Below are 17,256 nucleotides of genomic sequence, written 5' to 3'. Positions count from 1 at the left end.
TGTGTCCCTCGGGCCTGGGATTCTAGAGGGCTGCCCCTGACAAACACAGTCCCCTCCAAGTAATGCAGAAAGAGCACTGAGGGGGCATTTGGGCAGCTAGTTGATCTTTGCTGCTGTCTGAGGTGACAAGAGGGGGCTCCCTGCCATGGCTGGCCCAGGAGCCATCCCATTTTGTTCCACGTAGTTGAGGTCTCACCTATGGTGACAGGACAGAGGGATCATCCACACTGATGTCTTGGCTTCCCTGCTGGGACTGCCTTGCTAGCAATGGTCAAGACCCTGCCTGAATGCTGGGCCCTGCCGTGGCCAGTGAAGGAGAGCAGAGAAAAGAATGAAACTACTTTCTCCTGGTACAGAAAATTCAAGGTAGGATCCTTCAGAAAGCAACACACAAAACAAAGCAATAATGTCTTGGCCTTGCTGCATTCTTTCTCTGCCTCTTCGGCCTTTCTAACTCCTGGCAATTTGGTGCTAGGTTTTCCAGAGGCCATCTGGCCCTACAGCCCAGTATCACAGAACACCACATCATTTTCAGCTCAGGCATGGAGCAGACTTCCCTCTCTGACCGACAGGCACATCATGAATGTGAGGCTCAGAGTATGCGTGGACGGGGAGGCCATATGATACCAGGTGCCTACACGGAGCAGCAGGACTCACAGGTTGCTGAGGGGCTCCGGGTAGCAGCTTTGCTGTTGCCAGGATGGAGCAGGCAGGCTGGCTTCCTGGAGAGAGRGAACCATCCAAAGGGGACTTTTTGCCTGATGTTCCAGCTGAAAGAGRAACAAAAATGGCTTTTTTATTTTTCTTTCTTTTTTRAACATTAAAGACCTGGTACAACATCTTATCAGCAATGGAGCAAAACTGATACCCTGTGAAAGTTCTTGTGCGCAGCAAAGAGGTGCTCTCGCCCTCTCTGGAGGATGGACACACCACACATAACCTTCCGGGGGGACACCAGGGATCCTGAGCATCCCCCTGCCTGGGTTGAGGACAAGGCAGTTGCATGTAGGAAGTGTGTTGGAGTGGACTGTTACTGCTCTAGCCTAGGCTCCTCCCTTGGGGTTATAAAATCTCAGTGCAGAATAAAAGGCTGAAACTATTTCAGGAAGCAGTTTCCAAGTTTGTGTTTTTAATCAATGTAATAATCTCAGCCGAGTATTAACATTGCATTTCAGGCACAGACACAAAGATGTCAGTGCTCTCAATTCTGGACAAGAGACTCAAAAAATGAATAGGAATAATGCTTAAGAGCTGATCTTCCAGCAGTGAGTCTGACAGAAGCTCTAAGTTACAGCTAGAAAATACATAGATGAGATATTTTTGGCTGTCGAAAAAAGGTCCAAAAACCTGCTGCRTGATTTGAGTTATGAAGAAGGCCAAAATGATTATGTATTTGGTCAAAGCTTAAAAACAATTACAATTAAATCAGAAACAAAGAAACTATAAGGTATGCTCAGTGACTTTAAAAGTCAATGGCCATCAATACAGGTATTYACTTTTCATTGCCACACTTCCTAGATTGAACAATTAGTTAGTACAGAACATATGGACCGTTACATCCTCACCAAGGCACAGAGCATTCCTTCACGGAGTACCTGTCATCCTAAGAACAAAACTCCTCCATTGCTACCTGCAGTCACAGTCAGAGTGAAGCAGGCTCGGAAGCAAATACAAATGCACGAAGAGCCTGACCTGCCAGAGCCAGGTGCTACTTCCTTTGTCACCTGGGCATGGTAGGCGGGCAGAGGAGAGCGGGGGACAACCTCGTTCAGCAACGCAAAGAAAGTTAATCTCACCGGGAGGGGGAGGCCTCTGTGGAGGCTGGAGTGGCCGAGCTCTGTTGGGAACAGACAGAGATCTGCTTGGAGAGCGCCGGTGGCATTCCCTGCTTGCTTCCAGCTCCCGCTTCAGGTCCGCCAGGTCTGTGTCATCTACAGGGATTTGAGAGAGCATCTGCATTAGGTGAGCACTGCAGGAGACGGCCTGAAGCTGGACGCTCAGGAGAGGCGACTACAAATGGAGAACCTGAACCAGACGTGTTAAAGCAATGACACGTCTCTCTCTCCTCCCTCCGCTCTCTCTCTCTTTCTCTCCTTCTCTCTCCTTTTTCCAGCTTTTATTAATTGCTCATAAAACAGAGACAGCCTGCATCTGATTCCAGAGTTATAGTCACCTTGTTGGACTGTGAACTTTGCACAGAGAGACGTGGCAGCAACCTGCTATCAATCAAACCTTGACACGACAACCACAAGGAGACCAATCATGGCCAACCACTTGTTCTTCCTTTCTGAAGGCAGAAATTCTCTCAGAGGATGAGCCAGTTTTCCTTGTTCACAAAGACTGTTTTTATGCCAGAAGTTGTCATAACTCACTCATCACATCTCTGCTTTCCAGCAATGCCTTTAAACTGCTAGTCCTGGGCTGCACCTCCAAAGAGTTGCCTATTATCGCTCCTTCATCCCAGCTCCCTTCCCTGAGAGCTGCAGAGGTAGGGGCAGAGTCTGCTTCACCCTCCCAGGCATCAGCTGCTGAGCTGAGCACTTTCCCTTCGGCTCTCGCAGCCAGGGGAACTATGTTCTTCCCAACTCCCAAATCCATTCAATTTAATTTTGTCCCTGTGCGTGGGGGAGGACAGGGACGGAATTAAGCAGCAGCAGTCTCTCAGATGGGAGGCATTTCTAGGCAAGTTCCTGCTTTCCGGAGAGCTGTGCCCTGCAGGATGGGCGCTGCCTCGCCGCTCCCTCCGCAGGGCAGGGCTGCGCTGCAGGGACAGAGCCAGGCTGCCGCCCTCCCCAGCCTTCTCTCTGCACTTGCAGAGCTTCTAAGCTACAGACACGGCTCTCCAGCAGGAGCCAGGGAGTGGTGCAGGCCCCAGAACATGGTGTGAACTTCTGGCAGGCAGCTGTACTGAAGATGGGACAAAAATCAACCACCACCACTATCCGCTCCCCTAACGGACTGCTGGCTTTTGGCAGTGGCTCCCAGGGACATCTGTTTTACAAGCACGATGTCCTTCCCTCATCTCCAAAGCACCRCTGTGCTCCTGCCCTTGGTTTCCATCTGTGTCCAACATCGGCCACACAATCATCATTCCCACAATTAAGATTTACTTGGCCAGAATTAGAAGCTTATGGAAGCATCTGGAAACTGTAAGGTTTTTCAAAACAGGCTGAATACAACATATTTTGGCTTATGTGAGATCATGAACCCCTCTTGACCTGCTCYAAACTATACAGTCTCTATTCACTGTGTGATCTTTTTTTGTGGAGAAGAGTTAGTGTAGGTGAAAAGAATCAGTGCAATTCTCTGCAGCTTAATGAATCATCACATAGTAGGCCAGAGGTGTTTAGAGAACAAGACATCTTGTAATACAAAGTGACTGGTTTCACAGTATTCAATAATGACAGACTGTTCTGTGGCTCTGGGTTAGCTTTCTAGGTCTAGCCAAGTTGCACTCAGCATGGGACTGAAGACAGGTAAGAAACCTATATATCACTATGGTTGTTTGGAAAATCTATCTGTGAGAACTTATGAGTTTCATTTAATCTTTAGGAACTCTATTTTGACTCAGCCTTTGAAGGTATTAAAGGTTTTCATTTTTATGTCAGGAGACAAAGCACTTCTGAGAGGGTAACATCAACAAATGATTAGCAGAAAGACAGCACCATAGAAACATGCATCAAAAAGCTGATCCCCAGCTTTGAAGAACTCACAATCAAAATACGAAGAGGGAAATACAGACAAAGGGAGAACAAACAAAAAGCCTTCACGTCTCATTCTAAAAAATGTACACAAATCTACCTTTATATTGCCGGGATTTTTGTGCAGGAAGCAGTGGAGATTTGTTTGAAAGTGCTATGGATGGAAAATGCCCAGATTCATCAGACAAATCATCTGTTGTGTCTGCCACCAGGTGCTGACTCAAAGCATCATCTAAATAGTCATCCTCGTCCTCCATTATATCACCTGAAAATAAAATATTCGGCAACAAAGACTGTGAGCAAATGCATTCTCTTCCTACAACCAGAGAAAGAATTTACTATGTGTGTCCGGCAAGTTTCTTGTATAATCTCTGTTTTCATTATAGTTTGCGTACTGTTRTGCATTAGATTTGTTAACATATTTTCAATTCTGATTTGATATAATAATCTAATTAATAGCCTGCACAGGCACACTACTAGGTCAGGGCTTTAGCTACAATCCTCACCCCAAGAGACGTGGTTTCATTACAAACTAAGAATGAATCACATTCATATTGTGCCTTCTTCGTGCAATCGAAGTCAGTGAATCAATTTCTCACAGCTTAGCTCAGAAACCTGCTGCTCACCTTCAGAGTCATAGTCCAAGCTTGAGAAGTCAAAATTTTCTTCCAGTAGACAGGAGTTAGCTGTGGGTGACATGGGGGCAATGCTGTCCCGCTTCCGAGCAATTTCCTCCTGAAGGCCCTTCAGCCAGTCCTTGGTCTTGGGCCGGATCTTCACTGTTCTGCCTTTGACCTAGCACCAAGAAAGAATTCTTTTGCCTTTGCCAAGCAACCTCAGCAGAATAAGCAAGTGCTGCCGGCCTACAGTTCAACTGCTTCAGAAACTGTTGCAAGTGTCATTTCAGAAGTTAAAGGAAGTACCCTTTCTGCCTCCAAGAAGCTAAATCAGAATCAAGTCTTCAGATTGTAACAATATTCTAGAAAGAAAGTTAGTTTCACATCTCAGAAGCCCTGCAGCTTGGAATAGGAATTATGTGAGAAGTATGGTCAAACATCAGGTATCCTCAAACTGACATTATGATCGTAACAACAGGGTGGGAAGGGCCCAGTATGAGTGAGAGGCTTTTTAAAAAAATACACTTGAACTTACTACTCACTGCCATCCGTAAGGAAGCCCTCCGCTCAGATAATCCCAACTAAATATGACCGTTGACTTATACGAGAATTTTATGATTGAGCAAACTGGGACCACAGTTGCTTATATATGTTGCTCTGCGACATCTCAAGTGAGATGTACCAAACAGAGCAGCTTTTGACATAAAGTCAAAGTACTTGGCCCTAGTTCCCAGTCCCTTGAATTGCGTCCATACTACTGTGCTTGGGCCTGTGCTACAAATCAGATCAATGAAACGGGGCAAACTAAAGATAAAACTCCAAACACAGAAGAAGTGCTGAGGTTAAATCCTTTACTTCTGTGCTGTTTACAGCASAGCCAAACACTTCTGTCAGCATAAAGGAGTGGGGTGAGGAATTGTAGTGTTTGTGCGTGGGAAGTAGAAGCAGGGTGGGGGAAGGTAAAATCCTACTTCCAACGCTGACTTTGCCTTGGAAGCCAACGAATCACGTTGTTCCAGCTTGCTAGGAGGAGTTTATTTGGTACACTTAAGAAAAACAACAACAAAAAACCTCTAAATGACAATTGTGAGGATATTTTGGCAGCAGTATAAAGTCAAGCATCGTCTCTAGAGAACCGCTTAAAGTATCAGTGCAAGGACCAAGTGTGCGTATCCTGCAGTGATATCATAAGGCCACGGCCTGGGCACTGCTCAGTAGCTCCAAGAAAAGTCAGCTCCTGCCCTCCATTAAAAGCCCTATAGGCTGTGCGAGCTAAGAACTCTGTGAGCACTGGCTTTCTTTAGGATAATGCTACTGATTTAGCTGGAAACTTGAGTATACAATTTTAAGCATCCACTTCTGAGAACTTTGGTGCGAAATTACTGTAACAGGTTTCAAAGTCTTACCTTGATACCATCCATATCCATAACGCGAAGAGCTGACTTGCTATCTGCAAATGTCACCAGCATTTGACCTCCACTGATCCTAGTAAAAAACAAAGAAAACTGCATTTTACTCTGCAAGTGARTAAAAGGATTAAAGGTGACCACAGCAGTTCTGTACAGCTCCATAGTTGGTTTTAGCTGTGTTTTTCTCACAACTGTACATTCTTGTAAAGAAGAGGTGGTTTAAAAATCACAGCTGYGCTGTCTTCCTCCACCTAGGCCCACTTTATGCGACTCCAGCACCAAGCCCATTACTGGATTGTCCCAAAGCCCAGTACAAGCATCAAACATCTCAGCAGGATATCTAGTCTGTCACCCACATGTCCTCCGCACTGAGTTCTTTAGCTACAGGCTTCTCTAGCCTCAAAGGACAGGAGAGGAGACTTCCCAAAAGACTGCAATACCACTGAGATGTAAAGCAATATAAAAAAGAAACCAAACCAAATAAAAAGCCCCAAAGCATCACCTTTTGCTTCACATACAAGGTGGTAGTGGTGTTCCCATAGGTCTATTTTTGAACCCCTCAACTTACATTTGGTACTTTGCAATACCACACAGCAACAGGTCACCTGCCTTGCTTGTGAACAAACGCATTAAATAAAACATCATCAATGTTATGGTCTTATTTCCTAGGTTGCTGTCATCAGTCAGACCTTGGCCAGTTTTGCCTGTATTTCTGAAACAGAAATCCAGCTCTCAGCTATGCTGGAGCCCTGCACAGAATCACCTGGAAAGAAATGAAACTGCTCTGCCAGAAGATATAATCACACCTTCCCTCTCAAACTCAGTAGGTGCTGGAAGTGCAAGAAGTCATAATCTTTAAAAATAAGCAAAAGGGCTCTCAAAAGAAACAAGTCCCAGACAGGAAATCCTACCGAGTGTGAAAGACATTGGAAAAGAGCAGACCTCCTCAAAGGAAATGAAGCAGGGCCTGAAGAACTGCAGGCAGAAGGAACTTCACACACATAAATAAATGAGATCTGAATCTAAAGAGGGTGATTTACCCTGAAACCACTGCTCTCTGATGCTGGATTTAATAAAATTCTCCTCCTCTCAGCCAAGAGAGCTGTTAGACTGTCTTTTTAATGAGGTGAGAGGAGGTAAAAGATATACAAAATACACAYATTAAGTTTCTAAAGAAGAATTCAGCACTCAATAAAGGCATTAMACATACTATCAACTATACAATTAACTCCGTGGGTACAAAAAGGGAATCTCTAGGCTTTATTATATGTAAACAGGTGACAGGTGTCTCTGATTCCTCATTTACCTGACCAGAACAACCGTGCCATAATCCTCAAACATTTGCATCAGCTCCATGCGCAGGTCCTCGGGAAATTCGTTTTTCTCTTCAGGCARAGGTGACAGCAGATTTACCACTACTGTGGCATCCAGGGGTCCCTGGAAAGATGAAACTTCCTGGAAAACGCTCTCCCGGGCGGCTTCATTGACTTCCTGAACCTCTACTTCTACAATAGCTAACACAGGTCTGCATAAAACAACGGAGAAATGCTTATTTAAAATCAAAAATATCATTAAGCAATAGAAAGTGTTCCATACCTAMTTTGGGATTTTTTCCAGTAGGAAAAAAATTAGTGTCACGCAATAGGTAGGCAAGAGTTTAGTTGTGTGAGGGAYGAGCATTTTATCATTAAACTCTGAACATCTCTAGTCACTTTTAAGTCCATGATGTCAAAGCTCACTGCAAATGTTTTAATTAAGCCTGGTACAGCTTAGGAGGAGGTAGTTATTATACATTCTACATAGAAAGAGAGTCTGAGCAAATTGCTTAAGGTCTCACAGCAAGGAAGTATTGTGGCTGGTAATCCAACCCCAAAGTTCTCCCTCTGACGGATTGTTTCATTTTTCCTGCAGTGGAAGATCAGGCCTTGAGCACTAGCTATTACATTTACCACTCCTGCCSTAGCTGGATGCAACATTGCGGACACACCACAGAGTTCAGATAACCATTGTGTGTAGCACTTCTGACAAACCTGCAAGCTAAAGGTACCAAAATGCTTCACTCATCATTAAASAGCCGTCTCCCAAACCTCCCCTACAGCAGGAAGGCAATATATTATTTTCTGTTGGATGTAACTCAAGGCTGTAGTCTTTCTTCCAAACACTAAGGTCTTTTAAGTGCATATTGTGGTTATGTAGCAAACATACGTCAGTCTGTAACGTTATAGGCAACACTGAAAACCTGCTTCTTGAGGCATTTCTTACAGATTACCTCTGCGTGTGTGTGTGTCTGTGTGTGTGTCTGTGTGTGTGTGTGTGTGTGTGTGTGTGTGTGTGTGTGTGAGAGCTCTAAAAACACCTGGGAAAGCTGTCTGAAAGAGCAACGCTTGTACTGTCTCTGTGGGTGCAATCTACTTTCTCAGGATTCTACTTGCAAATAGGTGCACAGCAGTAACTGAAAGGGCAGCTCTTCTAACTACTTAAAAACTGCTGCCTTCCATTTGCAATATAGCAGGCTCTGGAATACGCATACAAGATTTAGTAAAGGAACATCGACAATTTCAAAAAATGCTGCCAATCATAATGCATTTCCATGTCAGAAAGATCCAGCTAAGACCTTTTTCCAGCACATACCTCGGGAATGCAAGCACATCCTCTGACTGTAATTAAAAAGCCCTTTTTTGTTGTCATGTTTGCTGAAATTGAGAACTAATGTACACCGGCCACGCTGCATCCTCACGGTCCATTAAGGAACGAGTGCTCTTTGTAGGTCACAGCAGTGCCAGAGCCCTGTCACAGAGAACCTGCTCGTGAGAGGCACGTTTGCCCCTCTGCAGCTGGAGGGCTCCAGGGCAGTTCCCCCCTGGGACAACCCATCAGCTGCTATGACTCACCGAGAGCTGGTATCTCCAGAGGGCTGGGATAAAGATGCTGCTAAATGAAAGGGGGCCTCCGTGGTGTATTTATTACAGCATTTGTTTCAGAGAAGTGAGGCAGTCACTAAACTTAGTAAAGAAAAGTCGCTCTTATTCCCTAAAAACAAATTAATGATAAAGACCAGCCAGAGGCAACGGTTTTTRTTTTTTCTCCATTCTCTCATTGTTGTTTCTAAGAAAAACCTAGTAGGTTAACACTTTACTACTCTGAAAAGGCCACATGGGGCCCAGTGTACACAACTACTTCTCTTCAAGCCACATAGTCTCTCCTTCCTCCTCTCTCATGGCAAGCGGAGTGGGAGTCTGTCAGAGCAGCTTGTTTGGGTACCAGGGCTTTCCAAAAGCAAGCAGCAGAAAGCCTCAGTTTGCTGCAACTTATCCAACCCTTGCTGAAGTACAGAGTAGCAGAATAAATAAATWAAAAAAAACACCAAAACACTGAATGAAGGATTAGTCTGTACTGCATGTTACTATCAGGTGCAGCTCTGTTTGATACCTGTGAACCTAGAGGTAACCTCTGTGATTTGCTTGGGGCTTTACCTGTGGTCAGATGCCTGCAGCTCTGCTCTCCCGTAGTACATGAGGGCTCCAGGGGTCCACGTATGCCTGACTTTCGTGTCTGTATTCAGATCGTTGTCCAGAAGATTGATCTCTCCAGCTATCCAGTACAAAACACCACTTTGAGCTCACTCTTAGTAATAATTAAAAGCTGTTTTATTATGATGCAGTTCACAGWGCCCTACATTGGTTTTTAAATTGTTCCCATATATCCAGCTTGCAACTTAAAACACATTCAGGGATCTAAAACAGAAGTTTGGGGAAACATAGTATACGGGAGAACAGAGACAGCCGATCACTAGAAAAACACAGAGGCAAAATGATAACGTGGGGGTCACCTAACCTATAGAGTCTGGGTGAGAGAGTCATAACAATATTCTTTTGTACTGCTCTACTCAGACACAGTATTTGTGAACTAAACTGTATTTCTACATAAAACACAGGGAGTGAAAAAATAAAAGAGGCAGCCCCGGTCAACCCCAAACACTTCCTTTGCAATGCAATAAGGTGACACTAAATGCTCCAGACTTTATGCTAGATTAAGATATTATATTGCCATCAGTACCAGAAAAATGTCTAGACTACTGTTCAGGCTAATGAATAACTCTATGGAGTTGAAAATGAGTTAGCAGGGAGTATAGCGTTCACTGAGGATACTCTTTATCTTAGAAAGCAAATGGTCCTCTAGCCTATAAGAGCAAAAATGAAGTAAGGAAAAAGGATTAGAGCAGGCAAGCTGAAAGCTTCACTGCCAGCAGAGAAGGACGGGAGCCCTGGTGGCTGCACTGGAAAACCTCAGCAGGCTGGGGAGGTAGGTGGGTACCACACGGCCACMTGGGCTAGCGTGGGAGGCGCAGAATGCTGAATGAAGGAGCCTGCCTACAGAGAGGGGGCTCCTGCAGGCCAGGCAGGTGGCTGCTATGTTCTGGGCGTGCTCCATCAGCTAAGGTCTTCTTAAGGGCTAAGCCTTTGAAATGCGGAATATGCTGGAAAAGGTTTTGAAAATGTYGGAGTATTTTCTTTCCCCTAAAATGACGTCAACCAACAGAGGAGGGAAGTTCACTTACTGTTATGACCTCCTCATTACATCTCCTAAACTACCACTCTATCAGTGGTTTAAGCTCCTCATTTTACTCCATTTTTGATTCCTTAAATAAGCATACATAACTCTGTATCACACTGATATGTGCTGATTTCCTTAGTTTTCCTTCATATTTTTACCCTTAGTCTGTTCACGGTGTGATTTCGATTCCAAGCAGTAGTTCCTAGGCATGAGAAAAATCACATCTGCAGGCACGAACAAAATTACTTCTCTAGTGATTACATTTTTGATATGAACATGGACAGATTTAATAAACACTGGAAGACAGATACACTACACACTGCAAAAGTGGTTATAAAAGCAGTCTCCAACCAACAAAGAAATTATTATTTTTTTTAATTCTTATTGTTAACTTTCAAATAACAAACGTAAATTCCATATGGCACTTCTGCTGAGAAGGCCAATCATGATCCCAAAGTACTTTTACAAGCAGTAATGAAATCTTCCCCCATTCCAAAAGCCTGCAGAAACATTCCCAGAAGTTACCAAAGCAGAAGTCACAAAACAGTGCTTACACCTGTACTGAGGTCAACCAAAGCAGGGAATGTAGGCTTCACATGGTAACCTCATATAGAGCTCAAACTCCCTTCTCCGTTTACTACGTTAAATCTCTTTCTGTGGGTTCTCTATGGGAAACGAAACTACATTCATCTAAGGATGAGGGAAAGCCCTAACACGCACCTGTTTTTTCAAATGGAAGCTTTTTTCTCCACCAAAGCACTCTGTCAGTCCAGGCTGGTGTTCTGCACTTATCGCTCGTATCGTAAGCCTCTGAGCCAACATCATATTTATATGTCGGTCCAAAATTAATAGTCCCTTCGTGAAAGTCTTTAAAAATCTATGAAAAGAGATACCATCTTTTGATTAAGTTATAGGTGATGAAGATGCCATTGTAATGTGCCAGCTTTTTTAAGCATATGTAACATTCTGTTTTTTAAACAAATTAATATATTTATATCCTGCAAATATGAAAATGCCCATTTTCATTCTCTCAAAGAACTAGACTAAGCCAACATGCAGGAAAATGATGACTTCAAAGCACAAGCAAAAGGGAAAAACTGCCTTACTTTTCCACTGGATTTTTGCTGCTGTAATTGATCAAATTCCAGAAGTGTTTTCCAATCTTGTCGCTTAAGAAAATAAAAGACTTCTTCATACGTTAGATCGATACGATAGTTAAAATCGCCACACCAGAAGACGTAGTCATGTGAGAACACGTTCCGCCCCTAGTTGGAAGTACAGAATATTCTAAATCACATTCAAACGCCCACATTTTAAATGCATGAAAATGTACAACTTGAATCCTCTGAAATTCTGAGTATGGATTTATCTGACATTGTGTGTTTGTTAAAATCCAATTCCTGCTAAAAAGAAACAATTTCTTCACTGCCTTTCTCATGGCACTGAGCTGAATTTTTTAAGCAAGATTAAGAGACGCTAGTCTCTGTTTTTTGAAGGGAGGTATGAAGTGGGACTACAGCTTTAAATTCACAATTGGGCTATCATGAATATTTTAAAAAATGTTTACCTAACACATTTCAGAAATAAATACTTAGATATTCTAAATAAAACAGGAAATGCTCCTGGTACCAAGGCATTCAGCAGCAGAGGTCCTGAGGAACATTAAGCTAAGATTTGCCTGTCTGTGCACATATCACAGTTCTGTAAACCTACGGAAATAGAGTCAGTAAAAACTCAGTCCACTGCTAGGTTTAACGTGCTCACCCCTAACCAGTCTTTTTTCCTCAGTTAAAGCCCAGGGATTCATGACAGCAATGCTGCAGGGCTGGAGCCATCACAGCTCTAGAGGGCACTCGTTAGACGTCTTACACACGCGCCCAAGGTACAGAGAGCTATTTCAAGTGCTGAGGACATAAAGTGGTTAATGAGGTTTTAGAGGGAAAGACTACCATAAGCACGACTTTATGGCCATTTAGCMCACACATTCGAGGCAGGACTTCCTGACTGTCAGCATTATTTTTTACATAAAACATGACTGATTAATATGCTGCACGTGTCAGGCCTCTAAACCTTGCAAACAACAGGGAGTTAAATTTTATGCCTTGCAACCTGAATGTCATATTTTGCTGATTAAACAGAATGCACAAACTGGTCCATTCCCTCCCTGGTTCAGGACCTCTCCTGGGAGGTCTATGAAAGAGCAGCTACAGAAATTAAAGCAACAAACAATTATCAAGGGAAGCAAAAAAGCACAACCACCAAACCCCACAGGGTACTTGCTGACCTGAGGAGACAGGTATGAAATAAAGCACTAGGGCAATCAATTTGAGACCGTTCAGGGGAAAAGTTATTCCTACAAGCCAATCTGTACTTGCTGCACGGTGAAATGCCAGCCCTCCCTTGCCAGTGACACGCTCGCGTGCACAAAATGATAGGAGCAAAAATTRTAACAGCCACAAACAAGAACAGCTCATCATACCTGAGCAGGGACAGCCAAAGTACTGATGCAAAGTGAGCTGCAGGGATGGACTTTTAGGAGTCCTTACTAACTAGTACAAGCAAAAGCTATCGGTGTGTTTTCTAGCTGTAACACCAGCCACCTAATCTCATCCACAAGGCCTTAACATATTTAAGGTAATTAAATGCATTATTAAGGAGGACCACTCTGACAGATCAATTTGAAACCTGGTCAAAGGCCAGACCTTCGAGCACTGCAGCATCTCTATGTTTTTGAAAGTTGTAGAATTTTTGTAAAGCTTTAAGTGTCATCTGGGTTTCCTGTGTCATATTTTCCATTTTGTTTGATTTCCCTTTTGTCCCTTTCAGCTTCTTTTTTATTCTTCTTTCTTTTATGCTCCTTCTGCATGGAACTGAGCTGACTCCTTTGGCGACCGACCTGTCAGCCTATGCAGCCGGGGCCCTGTTTTCACAATGCACAGCTTTTACCTCCCAGCAGCAATGTTTATAGCTTACCATTGGAAATTCCTTGCTTACCATGGGAAAGCTGAGTTTCTGTGTGATTTCTTTATAATCTTCATTCCTCTCTTTCACCTGGGTCTGCCCAGCTGTTAAGTGACTGCATATAAAGCAGAAACTGGTACTATAGAACTGAAATCGGATGCTCACTGCCCCTTTATTTCCAGCTTTTCCTCCCATTCCTGTCTTCACTGTGTCTATTGCTACATCCCTGGGTAAAAAAAAAAAAAAAAAAAAAAAAAAAAAAGAGAGAGAGAGAGAGAGAAGAGTAAAGGGGCTACAAGGACAAACATGTAATCAACTTTGACAGTGATATGGAAAGAAAAATCCTTTTATTTACAGTGCCATGTCCCCTCCTCTTCATGAACTGATGCATGGACATGGAGCTTGCTTTTGCTGAGCACATCAACTGGGCTGTGAAGTTTCTTGACCATGTACACATATTTCATGTAAAGTATAACACTAAACTAAAAAACTATAAAACTAAAAAACTAATCAAAATTATTTTCCTCTCCTTGTCCTTCCCAAACAAAACAGATTTAATTATTGTAACAGTTTTAAAGATCATGGTAATTTTACTGCTACATTCCCTCTTACTTTTGACCACAGAGAAATCTATATTTTCAGACATTTATCAATTTAATTGGTGCTACTATGTCTTGAAACTCAAGTTCATATTGGATATTTAATTTTTCAATCAGCTGAAATCAAACTCAGCATCATGTATGTCTTTCACATGGAGGAAATTTTACTTTCCAGATAGAAGCCAAGTAGATCTGGACTAGAATATTACTGGCTTTAAGCAAGTAGCAGGGAGAAAAACACAAAGTCTTTCATTTGTGAAAGGTGCTGACCATCCGAGTGCAATGGGAAGAAGCTAAAAGTTGTGCTAGTTTCCTTTATTGACTGCAGAAAACCACCAGAAAAGACATTCTCAGTTGTAAATGGAGGCCAATGGCATCATCAATGTGTTTTATGAAAATAAAGGCTTCAGTTGCTCTGAAAACAAGCACATAGCCAGTCTTTTCACTTCAAGGAGTTCCCTCTTCCTGCTGCCTGCCTATCCWGCCACCAACTGATATTTACCTGACTTCTCTCCATGGGAAAGGCTATAGTAAGATAAAAGCAGTAGAATGTACAGCTGTTTATTTCCGTGATCCTTCTTTTTCTCATTTTCTTTCTCTAATTTCTGCCCTAAAGTTCTGTGAACAGAGAATTCTTTCTGCATTTCTGATAATTCTTATTTTCATTTTCTGGATATGGTGAAAACTACACAGGCATGCAGGCTAGATTTGGTTGGGTTCACGTAACACGTRGCAGCACATTAGCATTAAATAATGAAACTCAGTCACTATAATCTAACCCTTTCTTGCCTTTTCCCTGACTTTCAAAGGGCTGCCTCTGATTCCAGGCAGTTTGACTGCTGCAAGGGAGCTCCTGTACTGTGCTGCTTCTGCTTTTGATCTCCACTTAACCAAGCACTTCCTGCTGCATTCCTCAGATTTCTTAGTCATGAATCTTGCAATCCAGATGAAAAGTCAACTGCTGACAGACACACTCCCCCTTTGCACTGCTTTATACTAAAAAAAAAAAATGTAATTTTAAAAAATCTGTTGAAGTAAGATTACTAAGAACACAACAATTCAAGGCCACCTGGGTTACCTGGATTGCATTACCTAGTCAACACTCCTCAGTAGATACAAGCACAGTGAGATGGAGGAGGCTGTTTTTGACACTGTGATCACAAAATGTAGTTAGTGGCTGAGCAGTGTCCCTTTGCATGGAGTGGAGGGCACTTTTCTCATTGTTTCAGCTAATTACTCATCGCCTACCCATTCACACTTAGACTACCCAACTCTTGCTTGTGACAAAAGCATTTAAACGCACAGATTCCTGCAGCTTTGTTCCCTTTCTCTTCCTCTTTAATACAAGGGAGGGCAGGTGGAGTTTGGTCAGGCTTCAGTGACACTGATGCCCTTAAGCTGAGGATAATGTCCAGCTCTGCATCCTCCCAGCCAGGGGCACAATTATGGTTCTCTTGACAACTGATAGAGGCAAACACATAAGGGGTCCCTACAGCCTCACAATTCTGCAAAACGTCAGGGAACAAAACTACCTATCTAACCTTCTTTCCCCATACCCCTTCCATCTTTTCCCCCACTCTTTTCAGGTCTGGAACCAGTGACTTCCACGTTATATTCCGACTACTGTCTCTGTAGGATGCTATTCTTGGGAAAAAAAAAAAAAAAATCTCCAACTCTGTTGCTTGTAAGACCAAACAGTTTCTCTACCTGCCTGGAAGTGTTAGCCCCAGAGAACATAATATATCTGTGCTGGGACAGCTGTGTTCACTATTTATTTTGGGCTGCGGTGAAAGATGCTGACACCTATCTCTGACCACAGGCCTGAGCTGGTGGAATGGACACAGCCTTTCTCCTTCTCTGCTAACAAAGTTACCGCATATGCTCTCTTCAGAGGAGTCCTTGGAGTTATTCCTGGAAGGGAAATTCTGCCCCACTCTCGAAACTTACAGGAGGTCATTAGAGTATGTCAGAACAGCCAATATCACTGGAGTAATATTCCCAGATATTCAATGTTTTCCTCATAAAGCATTATGAGGACAGAAAAATAAATCTCCAGAAGGTACTTAAGGCTCTGCCTTGCAATAAGGTATCCTACAACTTGATGCCATGAAAGCATCTGAGACTGACAGTATTTGAGGAGAACTACACAACAAGAAGTGGATACACAGACGTCACCATTTCCCTAGGAAACCAGTAAGTATGTGGTTAGAAAGCAAGCCCAGCCCTTCAAGCAGAGAGGGGCACCTGACTGCAGTTTGTACTCAGACACTTTTGGACTTCATAAGACAGGTCATTCCCTTTCCCCTAAGACAGCACCCAAACAAGTGCTACACTTGAATGCCTCAAGAGACCTGACTCCTCTGCTGAACTGGAGGTGACTGGGGCTGCCTTGCCCTTGGCTGCCTGGCCAGGAGGCAAGTGCCCCAACTACCCCCGTGGGGAGCTGAGTCTCATCTGTGTAGAGCAGGGACTGGACCCCATTTTGCAGAATCCCACCAAGATGAAAAATCACTTCCACCCTCTCTGGACACACTCCAACAGTTGCTATTACTGAAGATAGAGGCATGCTTTTCTTTTTTTTTTTTTTTTTTTTTTTTTTTTTTTTTTTTACCTGATGAAGGGGACATGAAAAGGCCGAACAAAGATGAAAAGACAAACACCAACGAGCTGTGCTGATGTCAGCTGGATGTAGCGATGAGTCCTTGAAATAGCTTTCTGGAGCTGCTCTCCCCACATTTTTCTATTTGTTGTACTGCAATAAGCACAAAAATCATTTAATGGAGTCCAAAGAAGCCACACACAATCAATACAACGAGCACATTAACTGYGCTCCACGTTTATGGACATCCCATTAGGCACATGCTGACTCCAGACCAGGAGTGCTGGGAAGGCTCAGCAGAGGTGGCTGGGATCTCCTTGTGAGCCAGCCCACAGCAAGCAGGGGCAGCGAGCACAGTGCACAAGTGCAGTTACCCCACCTCTAGAGATGAGTTGTATTGTGGCAACCACACCTGAGTCACCTTAGTTTTAAACACTCATCCACTAGGTGTAACTGGAAGCTGACTATAGCAATCATAACCTTAAATGAATCTTGTGACTTAGGAGATTTGTTTTGCTTACAGTGTAACGGAGACAAATTAGCTACAGCTACACCCCAGACTGTAGTAGATAGACTAGCTACACCTCAGGGGTGGTAACTGTTTGCTGTTCTCAGCTGAGGGCCTCTAGGTGGGTGCACACTCCTCTTCGCAGACCTGSCTTTGTCCCATCTCCAAAGCCCACAAATACATGCAGGTATACAGGCAGGTCAGCAGCTGTGCTAGGCACTACTGTAATTTGCCATTCCCCAAACAGACAAGTAACTGCTCAGCCTCAARGATCAGCATGTGAAACATCATCTTCAGTGTTTCCCATC

At 43.4% G+C, this 17,256-nt stretch overlaps 1 protein-coding gene across 1 annotated transcript in view; it reads right to left on the bottom strand.

Moving 5' to 3' along the window:
* The window catches only part of SYNJ2 (synaptojanin 2), a 64,872-nt gene that overhangs the window by 6,553 nt on the left and 41,063 nt on the right, over positions 1-17,256 (bottom strand). Inside the window, exons 14-24 of the mRNA XM_026044397.1 lie at positions 16,453-16,593; positions 13,276-13,468; positions 11,388-11,546; positions 11,002-11,158; positions 9,201-9,318; positions 7,034-7,252; positions 5,725-5,803; positions 4,328-4,496; positions 3,802-3,966; positions 1,797-1,931; positions 658-770 (exon numbers count right to left, since the gene is read on the bottom strand). Of these exons, the coding sequence (XP_025900182.1) occupies positions 658-770; positions 1,797-1,931; positions 3,802-3,966; positions 4,328-4,496; positions 5,725-5,803; positions 7,034-7,252; positions 9,201-9,318; positions 11,002-11,158; positions 11,388-11,546; positions 13,276-13,468; positions 16,453-16,593 (1,648 nt within the window). The remainder of the gene's footprint in view (positions 1-657; positions 771-1,796; positions 1,932-3,801; positions 3,967-4,327; positions 4,497-5,724; positions 5,804-7,033; positions 7,253-9,200; positions 9,319-11,001; positions 11,159-11,387; positions 11,547-13,275; positions 13,469-16,452; positions 16,594-17,256) is intronic.

The sequence above is a fragment of the Nothoprocta perdicaria genome, unplaced genomic scaffold (genome assembly GCF_003342845.1).
Source record: "Nothoprocta perdicaria isolate Ctin4 unplaced genomic scaffold, notPer1 scaffold_36, whole genome shotgun sequence".
Lineage (NCBI taxonomy): Eukaryota > Metazoa > Chordata > Aves > Tinamiformes > Tinamidae > Nothoprocta > Nothoprocta perdicaria.
This window is presented reverse-complemented; position numbering and strand designations above follow the sequence as displayed.